Source organism: Amyelois transitella, chromosome Z, assembly GCF_032362555.1.
Source record: "Amyelois transitella isolate CPQ chromosome Z, ilAmyTran1.1, whole genome shotgun sequence".
NCBI classification, from domain to species: Eukaryota; Metazoa; Arthropoda; class Insecta; order Lepidoptera; family Pyralidae; genus Amyelois; species Amyelois transitella.
In genome coordinates, this window is record NC_083535.1 from 10205309 (window position 1) to 10225800 (window position 20492).

Genomic DNA, 20492 nt, shown 5'->3' on the forward strand with positions numbered 1-20492 from the left:
AGATGTTGAACAACGTAAACAAAGTCATATTATACTTTAAAGCCGACCAAGTTTTAATATAAATTGGAACGAGAAATATACAAATGTTATTTTTATTTACCTTATAAATACTATTAAAGGAATCGTACACGGACGTGGGTGGGAATATTCAAGCCCCCATTTTGTCGGATATAACAACAGTCCCTCAATAAAAAGTCGCTCAAGCTTACACCAAAAGCAATATTACCGCATATTGTTCGTGATGTTAAACATTATCACATTCAGAAGTATATCTCCCCTTCAGGTATTTTGTATGAACAATCAGATCTTTTTACTTCTTTTTTATAGTCGATAGGCACTCTCACCAAAAAAAAAAGTAAAACAGTATGAAAATAAATTCATGATCCATTCAGAAGCTAATGAAGTTTAAGTTTGGATCATTGACATGACGAAGGGGAAGGAAGAAAAAGAAAAAGAAAAACATTTTCACAGGTAAATGATTAGGAAGCGCATTTTAATGCAAATTTTCGCACATTTATATTATTAGAACTTGTTAAATGAAAATGTAATTGAAGAAGTGTTTCCGTGAGGGTAGGTGTATAAACTGCATTAATGGGCGAGCGACGCGACAGTTCGGCGCCCACATTGCGCATGTCGTGTACATGTGACGTAGACACTCTGACGAACAACAAACTATTACTCATCTATCGCAAATGTTTCTTTTTATTGTTTCATCTGTTTTATTTTCTGATCAATCAACACGTTATTTTGTTAGGTAAGTATTGTTAGCCCCACATCAGGCGCCAAATAATATATTGGCGCCCAACGTGATACCTACACTAAACATCGAACCGCTACAATAATTCGTCATAGGCCTTATTGCGAAGCTACTTTTAGTACCCTATAAAAGCAATATGACTCTTCAAATCAAATTGATTGTTGACTTTTGATTTGATTATTTAAATAATTATTTGGAAAAACAGAATAGAATCGACGGTTGGTCGTTCCGCAGTGTTATGTAACCTGCCGCTCGATATAAAGAGTACGTAGAACGGGACGGAGCGGCGCGGTGGCTACCAACTGACGACGTCTGGTCAGAATGTTATGCCTTAGGAGACTTTGTAAACCACTCACTGGAAAATTGCTTTATCAAGATCCTTTCCTCCGCCTCACCGTCATTTGATTGAAACTGTTCAGTTTTGTATATAGTAAAGCGGAACATTTAAAAAGGTGGAAATCTTTTTGCAGCTACACTTTGTTATTTAGTAAAACATTAAAATTGTACCTTATCAGATAAATATTTTCTCTGAGTAATAAAACACAAACATTTCCCGAAATAGCGAGCAGCCACGTGACTTACAAATTAAAAATATGATATGGTAATCAAGCAGCTTTGTTTGGAAAAGGTTACATAATGAAGGAACAATGTGCCCCGGGCCTCACCCCCACACAGTAGGTTGCCACTCGTGGCTGGTAGAGAATACATTACAATGTCTATAGAAATTAACTGGGTGGTACTCATATTTACTACGTACATGTAGTATAATTCATTCATTTGCCAGCGCTGTGTTATGTAATACAAACTCCGTATAGCAGCGAACTACAATTCACATATTTTCGACTTTTTCTTGAAAAAGAATTTGCATTAATTTCGTACCCGTAGATTTACAGCTTAAAAAATTGCTTAAAATAAATAGTGAAATTAATAAATACTTACACGGACTAGCGTGCTTGTGTAAACAAATTGAAATTGTTACTGAGAGTTATTTTTTCTGCCAGTTTATGCCAGTTTATTTTATTCTAAAACAAAACTTTTATGAATACTTTTAACAGAAGTTTATTTGATATTTATATTATTTTTGCCTCGCATCACGCAAATCTTTCTAAATAAATTTTATTTGTAATTATAAGTTGTTCTCATATTTGTATTTCTATTGATTGAACTAAAATTTGGCGCATGTCCCATCTTGATGACGGACTAGAAATTGCTTAGCTAAGAACTAAAATTATTCCTCACTTGTAAACATATAAAACGGAATTAATATGCTTACAAAGTTACGGTCAGAACCTAGTATACTAAGCAAACAATAATATTAGGTTCCTGTCTAATTTAGCAAACCCAACATGTATTTGGCGTTCTACAATAGATAACATAAACTTATTTGGATGTTTGAATTGGACAATTAGGTACCTAACTGCTGGATTCAACTTTGTTTTTGACATGGGTTCTTTTTCACGTCAAAAATTCGAGTAGCTCGCTATCTTCGTATTTGAGGTTTCACAGGTGTCTGAAGAGGTTTCACCATTTCTTTATTTTCTATCATCATAGTCATATTTCTTTCTAAACAAACTAAACCAGCTCCTTCAAACATCCTGATAACAATGATAACAAACATTACGTAATAAAATGGGAATCTTACAATATTAAAGCTCTTATAGATTACAGTCCAAATCATCATTTGACTGCATAGTCGAAGTATATTTATGTATTATTATATAAATTTAAACACTACATTTTTAATATATTTATTCGAGCATATGATACGCGAAATGGCGAGATAGTCTAGACAGACTATCTCGCCGTTGCGCCTCGGATTCCACAATAATATTTGTGAGATTTACTTCTTTGTAGTCAATAGTATTTTTGTTCCAGTTACATATATCCGACGATGGACGAGTTGGCCAATCAGCTGAACTACGTTCTTGGCCACTTCGGGATCAAGACCTTCATCGGGTTTGGCGTTGGAGCCGGTGCCAACATCCTGGCTAGATTCGCGCTTGCCCATCCACAGAAGGTAAGGTTTAAAACACAAAATTATAAATAGTGTCAAACAACCATATGATGACATACCCAGGAGGGGTATGTCACCCTATATGTACCCTACTTATTAAGTGTAAATGTCGTGGACGAAATAATAATGCATAAATGAAATGTATCTATGCGTTCTTTTCAAATAAATGATCGTACTTTCGGTAATAATCGTTAGAGAGGCTGATTCAGCATTCAGTGGGTCCATAAGAATAAAGCTGTCATCTGATATTGATGGTGATGTTGACAGGTTTACCCAAAATTGTTTGGAAAATTACGAATTTTCTAAAAAAAACGGTTATTATGACCACAAAATTATTATTACCACAATTAACTGAAAATTTTATATTTTTAAGTATGCACAAAAAAATCGATGTGGCTGAAACGAAAGAATTATGCAGCTTAAAAGGGGCCGCTGAGAACTATATGGCCGGACAATCTGAAGAAACCCAAGGAGATCTTGGAGGATTATTGCTCTCGATTGAGATCAATGGCGATCATTCTGTTCGCCGAGAAGACTTAGCACAGGGGGAAGAATAGGCAAATAAGTATGAAGAAAGACTTTAGTTTAAAGAAGTGGAGAGCATGTACGAATCGAGAAATCAGCGCTAATTTCATTAATAATTGCTCAATTTTAGTTCTAGGCCTATTAGGACACAGGATATTTCTTTTATATCTTTCTGATCATAAAGTTGGCCCCTAAAAGCAGGAAATTAATTAGGACACGCGCGTTAAGGGGACAATTTATATGATATTTGCCGGTGACGGCAAACAGTCCATATTGCTTCCGACGCGACTTAGGGTCGGATATGAAACTTTTTCATTTTACAACTAGCTGTTGCCCGCAACTTTGTTCGCCGTAAAAGTAACTGACAATCACAGTACAAAAAAATCTGACCCCCTGTATTGCCTCCTCAGTGGGGAGGGAGGAGAATTTTTTGTAAGTCACCAATTTTAAACTTGGACCTAAAATATCTGAGAAAACTGCATTCAAATCGGAGCAATAGTTTTCCCGTGATGCAAGCATAAACATAAAGACAGAATTTTTAAAAGTCACATTTTTTGCTTATATTTTCCTTATAAAGATATTTTGCCAGTACCTTTTAAGTACAGTCATCGGTCAGTTACTATTTCACATGGATTTAGAAAGCCATCGATTCTTTTTTATTATTATATGTATGCCTCGTGTCAATTTAGGTCTATTGGATTAAAACTTATAGTATATATACTTAATTATAAATGGGTTACACAGAGCCAATATAGTCCCGAGTCTCACAAGACTTAGGCCACATTTAACTGAATAAAAAATACCAGTCACTTTACACGATTAATTAGAATACACATTTAATTAAACGCCCTCATGCATAAAGTGGAAAACCTCATTAGACTTTCAAAAGAAAACATTCGTCTTGGTTAACCTTAAAAGGGGTTAATGATTACATGTGTTTGGAAGTGAACAGGTCAAATCTTGTTAGTAATATGAATTAAAAATAAAATAATCTAGCGAAACGAAATTTAAAAAAGAGCAACCTGTTATCAGCATACCTACCTACAGAAATAAATCAGCAACACGAATTAATTTATTTTTTATTATTTTTACGTAATACAGCACATCAAATCTAAATTATTCCATTTCTGAAGGTACTTACTGAAATAAAATTAAACAATCTTGAAATGTCTATATAGGGAAAATAGATTTGTAAAATGTAGTATGGTTATTAGCAGAAGTAAATCATTATGACATACATATAATCACGTCTATATCCCTTGCGGGGTAGACAGAGCCAACAGTCTTGAAAGGACTGATAGGCCACGTTCAGCTATTTGGCTTTAAGACAGAATGGAGATTCAAATAGTGACAGGTTGCTAGCCTATCGCCTAAAAGAAGAATCCGAAGTTTAAAAGCCTATCCTATATATGACATCACACACTTTATTTTGTTTAAAAGTGTATAATTCGCGTTTAAATGTCTCAAGATTGTTGTTTATATATTACTTTAAAAATGTGGACTTAGAATATATTGTTATTGATACAATTTAAAAATTGTATACAATATATTATACTTCAATCAAAATGTATATTACTAGAATCCATGTCAGTTTACAGAAACGGATTAATTATAGAGAGTGATGATACTAGTTGATTATTTAATAATACAAATAAAATACAACAAGTTAAATTGAAAAACAGTATTTTATCTAAAATAAATATATTTTGATGACCATTATACAATTTTCGACCTGTTTTCCATTCCCCAAAAGGACATTCCCTAGTATTATGTAAAAAGAAAAGGTAACTGAATAACTCATCCATCAATACACCATTGACAGACTTCGCAGAAATTCGCCATAACAAAAGTTAGATACAAACAAAATAATTTAAAACGACATCCTCATAATTCATCCATAGTCATCCTCTTAAGAGCTTCGGTATCGAATCGAAACATGAAATTCCAACTAATATAATAAATGCGAATTTAAGGTTATTTCTGAACCAATCGGCTTGAAATTTTGCGAATAAATCCCGTTAAAAACTATAGATTCCGTGGGATTTTTGAAAAACCTGTATTCTTTTATAAATGGCGCTAAATTCGCTGCAAGTAAAAGCTAATTTGAAATAAATTATTTCTATTCAGGTTTGTAGTAACCATATGTTTGCTTTTCCGGTTTTATCCACTTTGTGTGCTGAAATCACCCAATGGCAAGTCACTTGGGTGATCAAAATCAACAAGATTTGATTCCATATTTCTTGTTTCCTGTAATCACCTTGGAGATCACAATCCACAAGTTTAAAACTAGCGGTCATCAGATAAGAGTCGTTGATGTAAGAACTTGGCTCACCCAATTCAGGCTTACGGTCAACGGTGCTCCCCTCGTCATGTAACCGAATAAGTAACGTTAGGAGATAGAAGGTAGCTTCAAAGGAAAAATATCTAACTCCCCACGGGAGTACAGCCATAAACAATAGCTAGTAGACCACGTCAAGGCTCTGCTTAGTCAGCTTAAAGGAGCTTAAAGGGAAACCCTGATGGCCGGTCACCATCCGGTTCGGTCCGGCTACTTGAATTAATGCGATTAACCGCACTACTGATATTGATTTTGTCATATTACATCAGCCAAAGCATACTCTGCTACATCGCCAGTTAATTCGTGATCGAGCCAGTTCGCAAATATCCCGGTATATTCTCTTCTCCTGATGTTTGCTCCTGTTGCGTCCAACCTTGGGACGAGCCTGGGGCAAGTCCTTATTACAGTCTTAAAGGTGTTTATATTCTATATAAACAATCACTGAGTGAGTGAAAATACGTAGTCTATGCAACTCTTTTGTCCTTCAACTATGTCAAAATATAGGTATCTACCTACTTGCTTAAAGATAAACACATCACACTCTCTCATTTATCAATATTAGTATGGATATATCAAAAATCTTGACTATAAATATGAATAGGCAATAGAAGTACTTATATGTGTGTGTGTCAAGCGGAATCATTAATTCTTTAACTATCCGTCCGATAAAGAGATGTATACATATCTAGAATGTGTTTGTTTTTAACAAACATACATTTGTATAGTCACGTCTTTATAGGGGTAGGGGGCAGGGTAGATAGAACCGCCTTTAAAAAACTGAAATGCCACGTTCCGCTATATGGTATAATAATGGAATTGAGATTCGAATTCTAAATCCATCGCCTAAAAGAAGAACCTCAAGTTTATTTGCCTTTTACGTTTATTTACCTCAATCGCCTTTTACAACATCCATACGAGAGAAATGGAGTGGTCCTTAAATGCCGGGAGCCATACGGAAAACACTGTTTTTAACACAATATGTGAGTTGAACCCCGGGAATTAAAACATTGTTATTTTTTAATGGCTTAATGGACTGTATGATGGATCCACTAGAGTTTCATCATATTGATATTTAATTGGTAAGCCCGGCTTTTTGTTAATCTTTGTTTGTTTCGCTGCAGGTGCTTTTAATATAATTAATTGAATATTCATTTTCAGAAAATTTCATTCAATTTGGTATCTTTATTTTAACATGAAAATTTATTCGAGGTTGATTTTTCGAACGCGGTCTGGTGTCGCGCATTTTGAAACTTTGCGAATTATTTTACAACATACATATGGTCACGTATATATCCCTTGTGGGGTAGACAGAGCCAACAGCCCTGAAAAGACTGATAGGCCACGCTCAGCTATTTGGCTTAATGATAGAATTGAGATTCAAATAGTGACAGTTTGCCCATCGCCTAAAAAAAGAAAATCTCGAATTTGTAAGCCTATCCCTTAGTCGCCTTTTACGACATCCATGGAAAAGGGATGGAGTAGTATTCTTTGTTTGTACTGGTGCCGGGTACCACACGGCAACCGGGTAACACAACATGTAAGTAACTTATAAGTAACATAAAAGTATAAGAGAGAGAGCATATTCGTGAACGTACACCGAGCTCACGCCCGTCACTTTTCATATAAATTTATCACGGAAATATTCATCTTCCATTTATTTTACAGCTAGACTCTTTAAATATAAAGCTGACTGGAGACGGCGGGTTGTCTAGTTTTCAGCAGACGTAAGCCCGCACTTAACACTCCTAAGCGCCAATATCACCGCTCAGAGGGCCTGACATTTTAATGAATTGACGTTTCTAGCATTGAAACCTACGCCATTAGCACCCGTGTTACCGTCACTATTAGGCCCACTTTGTCTTGTAACGGCGGAGTGTTGACTCGTGAAGTGCACTTAGGGTTGCCCACTTAACATAAATATAATCAAACACCTCCTCATTGCAAACACGGTCGGGTAATGGTTTCTTTTTATATTGAGTTTCTATGTTTAATTTTTGTACAACACCAAGGGGATGAATAATATTGTTAGTCTGAAATATATTCACACACAATGAAATAACATCTGATTCCGAAAAAATAACATATTCTGTATTTTTACTTGTGTTTTGTTTTAATTACGCCAATATTTTCTTTATCACGAGAGGTTCGTGTAATTTATTAAAATATTTAGGTATAACATATGTAATGATAAACATTTGAAACTGAACTACACAAAACATATGGCATTTCCAACATACAAATTGATTCGCTTTGTATAAACTAAAAATGACGGTAGCTAAGAGTTCCGTTTTATATCCTTTGACTATAAAGAGAACCAGGAATTATGTGGAAATTCTTTTGAGAACTGTCGTGCGAAGTTTAAAGTTGATGCGCGCCGTGGAAATCTTTTCAGATTGTTATGAAAGATGCCCTTTTATTTTCGATTCTAAAATACTACTTCTTTCTCTTTCATATTAAAATGAACATTAATATTTTTTGTGTACCTGCTTTGTTTCTATCTAGATGTCATGTCACTTGTTAATTTGTCTAATTTAATAAAATATATACAGGTATTATTATGTTAATCTTAACATTTATCTTAAATTTTAATCTTAAATTTTCGGAAAACTGTAGAAAAAAGTGTAATTATATAATGGTGGTATGTTTAGACCGCCGAGATGCGGTACGATACTGCTTTGGTAAGTCAAAGTTTCGGTCCCGTTTCCAGGGGAACCTAACCCATATTAAATCATGGTTACACAGCCAGTTATGTGGGGATGTTCATATTTTGTCCAATATTCTTCCTCGCCGTAAGAGTATCGCTTAGCAATCATAGTAGTTTGAGGTTTAAACCTTTACATCTCGCCATAATGTTCGGGCACCTTAACAGTTTTACCACCGATGCTCTAAATTTTAATAATTTGTATCCTGTGTGAACAAATAACTGGGTAAAACTGGCGCAGCGCTGTAATGACATAGTCATTATGTAGAGTGAGTTCATAAAGACAGTTACTCATAATACCAATCCCTGGACTTCGGCACGAATATAAATTTAGACAAATTTCACCTTATTCCTTTACATTATTTGTTATATTTGTGTAACACGTCAACATTTTTGAGTCTATCAATATTACATATAACTGGATTTAATCTAAAAAAATATACGAATTTCAATAGGTATGTAAAAAATGGCATCTAAGCCTTTCATTCAAGGAAAATAAAACTCTTTTCTTGGTCTTAGTTTAATACAGCGATTTGACGCTGCTTTGTTTTCTGTGACAAATCAATTTCAATACTGTAATAAACGCTAAAAACATTAATAATCCAAGCTTCAGAGTCCACCTGCTGTTGTCAGCAAGTTCTAAATTGTTAACACCTACATTTAGTCTATAATGCTGTGGCATGACGCTTCGTTCTCAATGACATGTGACCTGCACCATGATAATTCAGTCTCGACACCGTCTAATGACAATGTAATTTCTTTTGAAATAAACTATCTTTTATTAAACTGTGTTCTAAAATGTGTACACTATCCTTTATTCTCCATAATGCAGTGGCATGACTCGCACATCGCCCGCTCCGTTCTCTATGACACGAGACCCACTCCGTGACAAGTCAGTCTTGACACTGTCACAAACAGTAGTCCGCTGGATGACAATGTAATTTTCTCTATAATTCAACTATGTTCTCAATTCGAATACACTCGGTATGAGCTCCGGGGTTAATTTATGCGCTCTCTATGGTAACCTATTCTGGTACAAAATAGTTCACGTCGATTTTTTCCTGTTACATTACATTATCTGACAGATATTTAAAACGTTTCTTGTGGTGATCATATCATCATGTGGAATTTTTTTTTAATTAAGTATGGGTTAAGACCCGGTAGAATAGAAACGTGGCTTAATGTAACATAGTCGCCATAAGATATCACATTAAATATGTAAACTGAATATAATCGCGTGGGTGTCGTCAGTCACGCACGAGGAATACGTTCTATCATTTATGGATGGGATTGATAGAGGGTATAGCTACAACAGACCCAAGTACATGGAGGCGAATGATTTTGATTAGACCTTGTGATTGTCAATTATTTCTAAGTTAACGTTTATTGATGAATACATAATTTGATTTAACATCCAACAGTGCGTAAGTAATGAGACATTGATATAGGTTAATTTGGTAAAACGTTGTACTTGTTTATTATTAACTTGCTAACTTATGAAAAATCACTTTGGTTTTTTGTTTAGAATTGACAGATTTTTAATTGTATAATGGCCAAAAGCGAAAAAAATATATAAATATAGTATAATATAAAAAATTAGAATATAAACCACAAAGAATCCCATTCCCGAGTGATTTTCAGCAAATCTTCCGTTTGTGCTCCCAACAGAACATTACACCTATAGTAATCTCATATCGTATGTGCATGTAATACTGTATTAGCAAATAATCTGTGCGTTTTCGGACAGTTTAACGCAAAAGTGTATTTGTTCGCAGGTGGACGCGCTGGCCCTGATCAACTGCACTTCGAATCAGGCCGGCTGGATCGAATGGGCTTACCAGAAGCTGAACAGCCGCTCGCTGCGCTCGCGCGGCATGACTCAGGGAGTGCTCGACTACCTCATGTGGCACCACTTCGGACGGGTATGTTCTACTTGTATTAATTTCAAGAGAGTAAAAAGGAAATTTATTAATGTCTTAGGCCGGCTCGATCGAGTTGGTTTACCAGAAGATGGAAAAACATATGTCCGTTGATCGTTGCAAATTCACGACTGAATATTTTGAATATAAAAGGAGAGCGAATTAGTAAAAGATAAAGCCCTCGAAAATAATTTGCGAAATGTACCTTTACTCCTTTAACGCAAGAAATTCCTGCTTTACTCAATATCACAGTCTAAGACTATTCTTTACGTAAAATTACGGATATATTTGTTAGGGAGTTGTCCTCTTAAGTTCAAAGGAGGATAACTCACGATCTTATCGATGCGAACAACGAATTGAAAAGTTAAGCCTCGTCCATATCGAGTGATATCTTAACAGAACAAAGTTATCTGCATTTCTAACATGTGAACAAGATTTAGTATTTTGTGCAGTGGAAAAGATCGATCACGAACGTTACTGTATTTTTATTTGTAACTTCAATCCCAGAGCAAAGTTGGAGCTTATTTTCTTTATAGTGGGTATAATATACATGTAATAGGTATAAAAGAGAATCAATCTTAACAACACATATTTTGTATATTGGTACCAGCCAGTTTATGAGTAGTCGGAGATAAACATAAAAAATATTAAATTGAAAATCCGCTTCTCAACTACTTATATATCTATTAACATCTCGGGAAATCACTTAAAGTGATTGCTCAACATTACGTTTTTCTCCCTTTCGGGGTAAGTAGCTAATAGTCACAAGATGTTTAGCTGAATGATTGAATTGAAATTCAAATATGATTAATAACCAATCGCCCAATAGACGAATCCCAGATTTGCAAGCATTTGAAATATTCGAAATGAGATTGAAATAATAACAGGTTGCTAGCCCACAGCCAACAAGAAGAATCCCAAGTTTATTACCCTTTCCCTTAGATGCCTTTTACGACATCCATAGAAAAGATTTGGAGCTATCCAATTCTAAAGTGCCGTGGGCGATCCGCGGTTACCGGCCAAAAGCTACTTAATTGCAATTGGGTTTAATAGCAATTGCTCCAAATTGACGTAGTAGGTACACAGCACACGAGCGAGGTAATTTCTGGCCGGTATAGCAACGTGTCGCCCAAATTGCATTCCCTGGGGAGGCCGTGCGGAATCGGGCTAACGCGTATCAAACTCGCATCATCGCTCGCTACGCTGCAATACCGTTCCGTACTTCACACGTGTACATAGTTGCGTTTTTGGTGTTCCGTAACTATAAATTATATAGGGAACACTTTATCATGATCTTTGTGGCATTTATCCCGATAGCTTGGGGACAGTAAGGAATCTATATGCCAAACTGCAAGTCCAAGAGGTTTGGGCTTTGCGTTGTCTGTCAGTAATGGAAGTGTTTTATATTTTTGTAAATCTGTAAAATCAAGCAAATTTTCACCATATTGAACAGAAGAGCGGTCTGACGTTTTAACTAATGCTACATGTTGATCGTCATTGAAGTTATTATGTATTTCCGTCGGTCTGTTACTGTCAATTTGCTCTGAATCTAATGGACCGATCGAGTCAAAGGAAAACCGGCAAATATAAGTGACCCCGGCATGCACGAATTAAAAATCTTTTACGAGTCAAACTGCACATCAAGTACAGAGATGTCGAGTATTTACGGGAGTAATTGAGCATCTCTCGCCTCCGTGAATACCTACTCTTCTTCCCTTTATGGATCCATTTCCTTACTAAAATACTGCATTGTTATCCAAACTTTATCTCATTCACCGTTTTCAATTAAACTTGCCGTATGTTTGCCAAATATGAAATTAATTGCTTGGGAGGAACTTTACCGGTTTACGCCCAATATTCCAACACGAAACGATTATAAGAGCATCTCAAATGATAATGACTATAAATATATAGATAAAAATCCATTAGGGTTTCCAAAACATTTCCAAAACATCGGTATTCGATAGTAGCATTGTTGCTCAGAAATGAGATCACGCACGCATTCCTTATTTTATTCCATTCTGAATATAATACAAAGACTTGAACTATATAATATACTAGTATACCATGATAAGTTTCCCCTTTGAGCTCCCGTTCATTTAGTCCTAAACATTTCTATCTGAAATATGTGTCACGTGTGATGCATTGAATAGTATATTAGATTTCATTGTCGGAATCGTGTTACGTGTATTGCTTTATAGTGCAATCAATCTGCAAGCGATTGCAGGCTCTCTGTTATAAGCAGTCAGCTACGAAATGTAACTCAAAATATGTGTTGTACAAATGTGAGACGTTTTGAATAGACTATTCATCATTTAAAATATTTTTGAGCTAATACTGCTGGGTAAACGCCTCCATTTCTGTTCGCGACCAATATCGTATGTATACTCTTTAATATTCGTCGTCTAACCACCGCTCTCGGACAACCAACAGTTGTCTGAAGGTTTCTTCACGATATTTTCCCTCGCCTCAAGGTGACATCGCGCTGAACTAGAAACGTATGCATTAATGCAGTTTTTTTCGTCTTATTCAAAATTTATAAAAGTATTTCAAACAATAAATGGACATTATTATACTGTTAGTTCAAATATGTAGAAATTTTAGAACCTTAATGTGTGCTATATTGGGATTCTTAATTTTTATTGTGGTATTTTTCATGAATTGTTTTGTGTTATAAAAGTTGACCAATCGTGTAATGCTATGAACAACATAAAGTCAAAGGTATGATGAATCCTCACAATGAATTACATTTTTCTCACTTTAGTGATTGTTGTTAAAAACTTTAATGCGTCATCTTAAGACGACGATAAAGGTTATGTAACATATAGTCCCCATAGTTATGAAAGTAATATCCGTGCAATAGAGAGGAATTTATTTGTTCGCTTTTACCTTTTGACCGTTCGCCGTTCGTCTACCTACCTCTCCTTTGTTGTTTATAGCAGACATGTTTGATAGTTTAATTGGAAGTTGGTGTGCTTTGCAAACTAACTGAGCGCCTTTAGTGAACAATCAACGGTTAATAACGTACCACTAATTACTGCGAAATGTATAATGTGGTCTTCGCAACGTTTAATAGACGTTTTACACTGTAAACAATAGGTTCTCGTGAATAGGGTAAGTTAATATCATCTATTTTGGTTTCTATGGATATGAATGCCAGAAATGATATGCGAACCAATGGACTGATGATATCAAGGACAAGATAGTGAAAATAAAACGTCCAAAGATTTGCCTTTCAACATATTTTTTTTTTTTGTAAATTTTTGTGTGATTAATTGAACTCGATCTCTCCTACTTTCTAACGTTAGTACCAGCATGACCAGGACCTTACCTCTTTGGAGAGGTGAGGTCCTAGTCCGTGATGCGCCTACAGCCATAATCCTGAAGCCTAAAGGTATGCAAGGTATGGTTTAAGCAGATGACGGTGGTGCTCTTGAAAACCGATACATAATACAATATAAAGAAAAAGTTTTGTAGGGCCGCAAGGCATGCCGGCGAAGAGTGTAACTGGGAACAAGTATAGATAATTAGAGATTTATTTGGAGCTGTTATACTTTCGTTTTAAGACCAAAATCATACTGCTTTTTTATAAATAGTGAGGGAAAATATTGGACAATTTTGATGCGTCTATCAAAGCTGTCAGATGAATCCTCGCGGTGCTGTCACGAAAACTGCAGCCGAAATGCATGTTAATTCCTTTTACTGCCCCGCATATTGGCACGTTACGTACAAACGGAAAGCACTCTATTTTCTAGTGCACTGAATCCAGTTCACTTTGTGCGCTCTTGTTGGCAGAGAGTTCGAGTATATGTACGGACATGTCAAGCGAATGACCGCCCGCGTGGAAACCAGTGGCCGGTGTAATTAATGTCGCCACCATAGTAATGTGCCTTTATGCGAGTTTTTAAAATGTTTGTCTTTAAGAGATTGCGACTGGCGTTAAAATGCAGTTATTGCGAGTTTTGGCTTTGCGAATATTGTACGCTAAAATGTTTTTCCATACAGGTCCATGTTGTGCTTGGATTGATAGTTGTGAAATTGTTGCATATTTTTATGCCCACTAAATGTGACTAATCGCTTAAACAACTGCTTTGGAATACATTAAAAAATTTGTAAGAAATCTTAATCGTCTGAACCGATTTTAGTGGCATTTGGGGACAGAGACAGATGAATTTTCAGACAGGATTCTAAATTCGGGCATGAGGTGTAATTAATATTTATGAATACCTATTAAGTAAAAAAATAAATAAATTGAAACGGCTGGTTAGTAGAACTTCCCCGGACTACGGTTAATATCAACTCTCACTCAAATCAGCGTCTTCTGTCACCCAGATTTTTGACATTTTCTTCAGTATCAGATTCATTTCAGCATCCCGAGAAGTACCACCACTACCTTGATATTTCTAAGATATATGGCCTTGTTTTTTAAAGAACATTGCACTATGGTTTTAGCTGATGTAAAGCCTCCTCCTTCACGTTGTTGAAATATCGTTAGCTGTACGCGCATACCAACTGTAGTCTTTAAATAGGTATCATGTGAAGTATCATAGATCAAAAAATAAAAGTGCCCATTGTTTCAGTATCCCGACGAGCGCAACCACGACTTGGCGCAGATGTACCGCACGTACTTCACTCGCAACGTGAACCCGACCAATCTGTCCATGTTCATCGACTCCTACGTGCGCCGCAGCGACCTGGGGATCACCAGGGAGAGCGACTCCATCAAGGTCCCGGTGCTGAACATCACGGGAGCCTTGTCCCCGCACGTGGATGATACGGTGACCTTCAACGGCCGCCTTAACCCGACCAAGGCTACGTGGATGAAGGTAATCTATTTTATAGTCTCTCTGAGCCAATAGATGAGAATCACAGGGTGATAACGTGGACCCAATAAACATGTTCATCGACTCCTACGTGCGCCGCACTGAACTGAGAATCACCCGGGCAAGTGATTGTCTGAACAACATGATGGCCCAGGCTACATGGATGAATGTAAGCATTATTATAATTTTATGCTCTCTATGCATTCATATAGGTATGAGTATCGCATAATTGCTTTTATTATACAATTCATAATTAATCCAGAATTATGCGACATCCACAGACGCAGCTTATCACATTTTGATTTAATCGATAACGAAAAATTTTAATTGCTATCTGTCAATATATAGCGCAATTTTTTAAACGTTTGTTGATCTTCCAATTAGTAAAAATTAAAATAAATATCAAAATATTGGTCGTAGTATTCGTTAATTTATTTTTTAATCTACTGTTGCTCTTAATTTTCTTCGTGGTTTGCAGAATTTCAAACTTACATAGTAACCATGCGGAAGCCTTGGATTTAAACGCTACGCCGATAAACTAATTGCTTTTGCTTTGTACATTTCATTTGCAGAGCATTTAATTAATTTACATAATTCAAACTGTATTTGCAAACTTATATTACGAACGCAAAAGGATAATAATATGTAGCGAAGCTGCAGTTAACAGCTTGGTTCTAAATAAACTTTGTGCCCTAAGATTTTTGCTGTAGTTATGTTTAAATTTTTTTTAAACAGTTTTATCTTAAAATAATCCGTCATTTCTGTTTTTCCGTTATATTCCGTCGATTTTTATGTTATTCCAAACGAAGGGCCATTATTATTTTTCTGTGATAATCCTCTTGAATCTAAGAATAGAATCGTTTTAAGAGTAGCTTATTTTCACATATATACACATATCTTACTTTTCCACATCGAATTAAGGTATGCTATTATTATGTAATGTACTCGAAACAATAGGAATGTTGTGTCATCGTCTTAATACCAACTCAGTTTTAGGCGCAATTGTAAAGCTGTCAAATAAATTTCTCGTTACCGTGTCGTAACCATCAGTTGCGAAGTTACCTATACTTCAGGTTTACATATATTACTTATTACATACATAATTATATCAATTTTCGTTAGGTATATAAGTAGTATAAATAACACAAGTTGGCGTATAAATTTCAGATCTCCGACTGTGGCATGGTGCTTGAGGAACAGCCGGGGAAGATATCGGAAGCTTTCCGTCTGTTCCTGCAGGGGGAGGGTTACGGTAAGTAGACCAGCCCGCCACTATTGCCACACGACTCATACGAGGAACCACTTTTATAAACACCTTGGAAACCATACAGCCAAAATAACACTTAAAAATTATATTTAAAAAAGAATTATAGGTTTAATTTTTATGTCATTAGATAATAACAAAGATGGAGGAGTTATTCTTAGGACTGAAAAAGAAAAATTCTAAAAAGAAATTACTAATAAATGATAATATTTATAACGATAACAATAATAAATATGGCGCTCGTATTTCAGTTTAAAACTGTTTCTTAGACCAAGCATATATATTTGCATTTTACTTTTTTCTAGATTCATTTTACATAAGACTAACATATAAATGAGTTGATTGAAATATATTTTGTATCTGAAATCGTAAGTTACTAATGATTTCATACTCGTAACGTTAGACATTCATGATATGGGTACGGTACGGAATTAAACTGAAACATTTTATTAATAAGATTCATCAAAATGTTCATGTATTATTTGTGAATTGTATGGTTCTATGTCTGTCATTAGTTAGACATGGGTAATTAGGACAACTTATGAGTATTAGTTATTAAATTTTTTATAAAGAAGTACGTACATTCCTGCATAAGGATCAATTTAGGGCATAACTGCGCTAATTATAATGTTAACTCAACTCCAATTATATGTGAAAGTGACTCGTGCAAATTGCGTAATATTCACAAAGAATTACATATTACATTTACAAACGTGACTTGTGCGTTTCACGAACGTGATTCAGCATAAACTAATATTCTGCTTTAATAATAGGTAAACGATTGGTGTAAAGTTTATTACAGAAAGTTATTCTTTATTATTAGTTCATTATAAATTACTTAGGAATTATTTATTAGTTTATTATTTTTTAATTAATTGATGCTTTTATTAGTTATTCTTTACTTGATTTTATTTTGTTTAAAATACATTTTTATTCGAGTCTGGAGTTGCGTTAACATCTATGGTGTCATTAAAAATAAATTCACACTTTCTGAACTCACACATCACACACATACACAAACGGGCACATGTTGGATCGTGCCAATACCTTACAGGAACCTGTATGTATGACTAATATAAGTACGTATGTCATAAGCGAATGTATGAAACATCTTACGTTAGATATTTTATGCTTTTATTGTTAATTTATTACTGAACACCGAGATGAGTTTTAGTTTAGAATACACTGGGAGTGCAAGCTTCGGCTTCGCATCGCAAATTTTTTTAAACACGCATATATGAATTGATACAATATCTTATGCATTATTTGTCAATATAATATAGTGGCCAATTATTTTTTGAATTCTTCTTTGATATTATTAATGTGGTTTGATAACTAATTAATCACGATATTGCATCAAATTCAATACTTAATAAAATAAAACAATAACAATTCTACCGTAGTATAGATTTGTTTCTATTTTATATTTAGTTAAATTTTTTAATAATACTAAGTGATCTTGAAAGATTTATATTTTATTCAATTCAAGACGGTGCATCGCTACATATTGCAAATTTGTTAGTTCACGACCAGCTTTGTTTGTAACTTGTGAAGTCATAATGTTCTAGTCGTAGATATGCTATTTAATTAGAAAACGCAAGCATGCATATTCAATTTAAAAGAAGTTAATATTATTTCAGCATGTTTTTGTTAACAGTTCGGCAATTTATATATGTTTAATTACATGCTCAAAATATTTTTATGGTAAGAAAATTATCACCACAGGAGAAGAATTGTCAGAAAAATTTAAACTGTGCGTTTTCTATTTATATAGATATCTGTATCTTTTACGTCATACATCGTTTTACAAATTTTCAGCATGTAGCCCGCATGCCGTCAGCAGTCCGTCTCTCTAAGCCTGGTATAATAATGCGAATCGCTACTCGTCTCAACCCCAATTTTTTTATTTCCCCCGTTATGTTTGAGCCTGGATATGCCTTACGTTACGCGGCAACCCATAATGACATGGTATGTACTGGAAGAGCTTTTGATTATTGCGCTTGAATATAGATCAGCTTGTTGGCAAGATGTTGTAGTGTAGTAGGTGTCTCCTTGGTTACACAGTGCTGGATTTACCGAAAATCATACCCAATAAAGGCTCTAACACACAATTCAACAGAATTTCTTACTTGTTTGTATGTCAAATGTTACGTCATGCTATTTAGCAGTGAGTGAGAGGAGCTAACGATGAATAACCTTAACTGTTTAAAGAGTTCTTTTTTAAATAAATGCGTAAAGCTACAGAAAAAAATCTCAGTTCATCCGGCACTGCGCAAATAACATTCAGTCTGATCGAGACTTTTCATAATCCCTACTTTATGTTCTGTCGTAAAATCGTGAGTCTTCTTGGTGTCTTTCATATCTTTCTTTTTGATGGTGTGCAGTGAATAATATATATAAAAAATATCAGTTTGTATTAATAGAGATTAAATTATCAACTAATTAGAGTAAACGGCACAAAAATTAATTTTGTCCTGAAATTTATTGTAATTTGGAACAGTTTGTTTAGCAACATTTTTAATGAGCTAGTATCCTCCATTCATGATGTCAGTTTGATAATTGCTAAATTGTCAACATTGTCACATCACAAAAAGACCTAACATTTTATTATACTTTCTAGAAATCGCTTAAAATTTAAATGCTCACTACATTTATTTTTATACCTCTTAAACTAAGAAATTTTACATACATACATATAATCACGTCTATATCCCTTGCGGGGTAAACAGAAATTTGGTGATCATTTATCCATTTCGGAATGAATTTAAAATTTATTAGTAGTAAATGGGTGCATTTCTTTAATTAGTTAGTTGTTTAAATACTAACCTTATAGAATCCTGTCTTACCGTCGTCGTATCAAGATTCCGAAGCAGTATGATAACAACAGGAAAAGTTATTTCATTTTTATTTTGTTAACATTTTTGCGAATAAAATGTAACTTTGAGTTCCTTATATTTTAACATATTCTTTTTATACATACATACATACATATGATCACGTCTATATCCCTTGCGGGGTAGACAGAGCCAACAGTCTTGAAAAGACTGAATGGCCACGTTCAGCTATTTGGCTTAATGATAGAACCGAGATTCAAATAGTGACAGGTTGCTAGCCCATCGCCTAAAAGAGGAATCCTAAGTTTATAAGCCTATCCCTTAGTCGCCTTTTACGACATCCATGGGAAAGAGATGGAGTGGTCCTATTCTTTTTTGTAATAGTGCCGGGAACCACACGGCACTTCATTCATTCATTCATGCATTCTTTTTATATTTTATTCATTATACATTTTATCATGTTTGTTTTAAGTGTGTGTATAGTGTACTTGCACATAAGGCTATAAACCACCCACTCACTTTTTGGAATAGTTGACTTTTTTAATTTCTTATTTACAAAAATGCGTTATGTTTTAATTTATCATAATAATAAGACAACAGAAAATTGTTTGTTGTGCTTTCTTTTCAATTTATAGTTATATAAAATTATTTCTTTCTCTTGTTTGGTCTTTATCATTAGTTTAGTTATTTTTAAATTATTATTTGGCTAACCGAGCGGCTATACATACACTAGGACTCACGTTTAATGTTTTATGTTTGTTTATTTTGTTTCGGTCTCACCCCACCTCGGTAGCTGTTTTGTCACTGCAAAAAATAATTACTCGCCGAAGTAGTAACGATTCGCAGAGCGCCATGACCAACGATGTGCCAGATTGTTAAGGAGCTTGCGTACACACAGTAAGTATTCCTATATTTCTTTATGTCTACGTACTTTGGAAGTCATGGTAAATTGAATTGGGTAAAAAGTTGTCTAAATTAAAATCTCATATACCTACATAAATTACACGTATATGAGAGATATGTAGTTAAAATGATTTTGTTTATTTTACGAATTAATTACCAATGTAGTCACTATTTACCCAACTTTAATTTTTTTTTTTTGATGAATTATTAAATCCTACGGCATTTTGATGTTTATCGTTTGATAGTTGCTATGTCTTTGTTGCACTTGCATGCTTACGTCTTTATATTGATGTCTACTCGTAGCACGTAGAATAATTGCGGGGCATATCTAACAATGCAAGTAATTCCTCGTATTAAGTTTAAGGTGACATAACTCGTCATACTTTTTAGTCAAGCAGAGGAATCAGGTGGACT

The 20492-nt window shown here is 34.8% G+C and overlaps 1 protein-coding gene across 10 annotated transcripts in view; it reads left to right on the plus strand.

Annotated features, from left to right (window-relative positions):
- The window catches only part of LOC106133960 (protein NDRG3), a 77710-nt gene that overhangs the window by 53028 nt on the left and 4190 nt on the right, over positions 1–20492 (plus strand). For 7 of the 10 annotated variants that reach the window (XM_013333874.2, XM_060953502.1, XM_060953505.1 and 4 more), the window contains 4 exons: positions 2633–2774; positions 10111–10257; positions 14835–15080; positions 16245–16329. In XM_013333874.2, coding sequence (XP_013189328.1) covers positions 2633–2774; positions 10111–10257; positions 14835–15080; positions 16245–16329 — 620 coding nt within the window. Of the gene's footprint in view, positions 1–2632; positions 2775–10110; positions 10258–14834; positions 15081–16244; positions 16330–18159; positions 20073–20492 lie in introns of all 10 variants that reach the window. The other 3 variants (XR_009657530.1, XR_009657529.1, XM_013333872.2) reach the window with 3 other exon arrangements.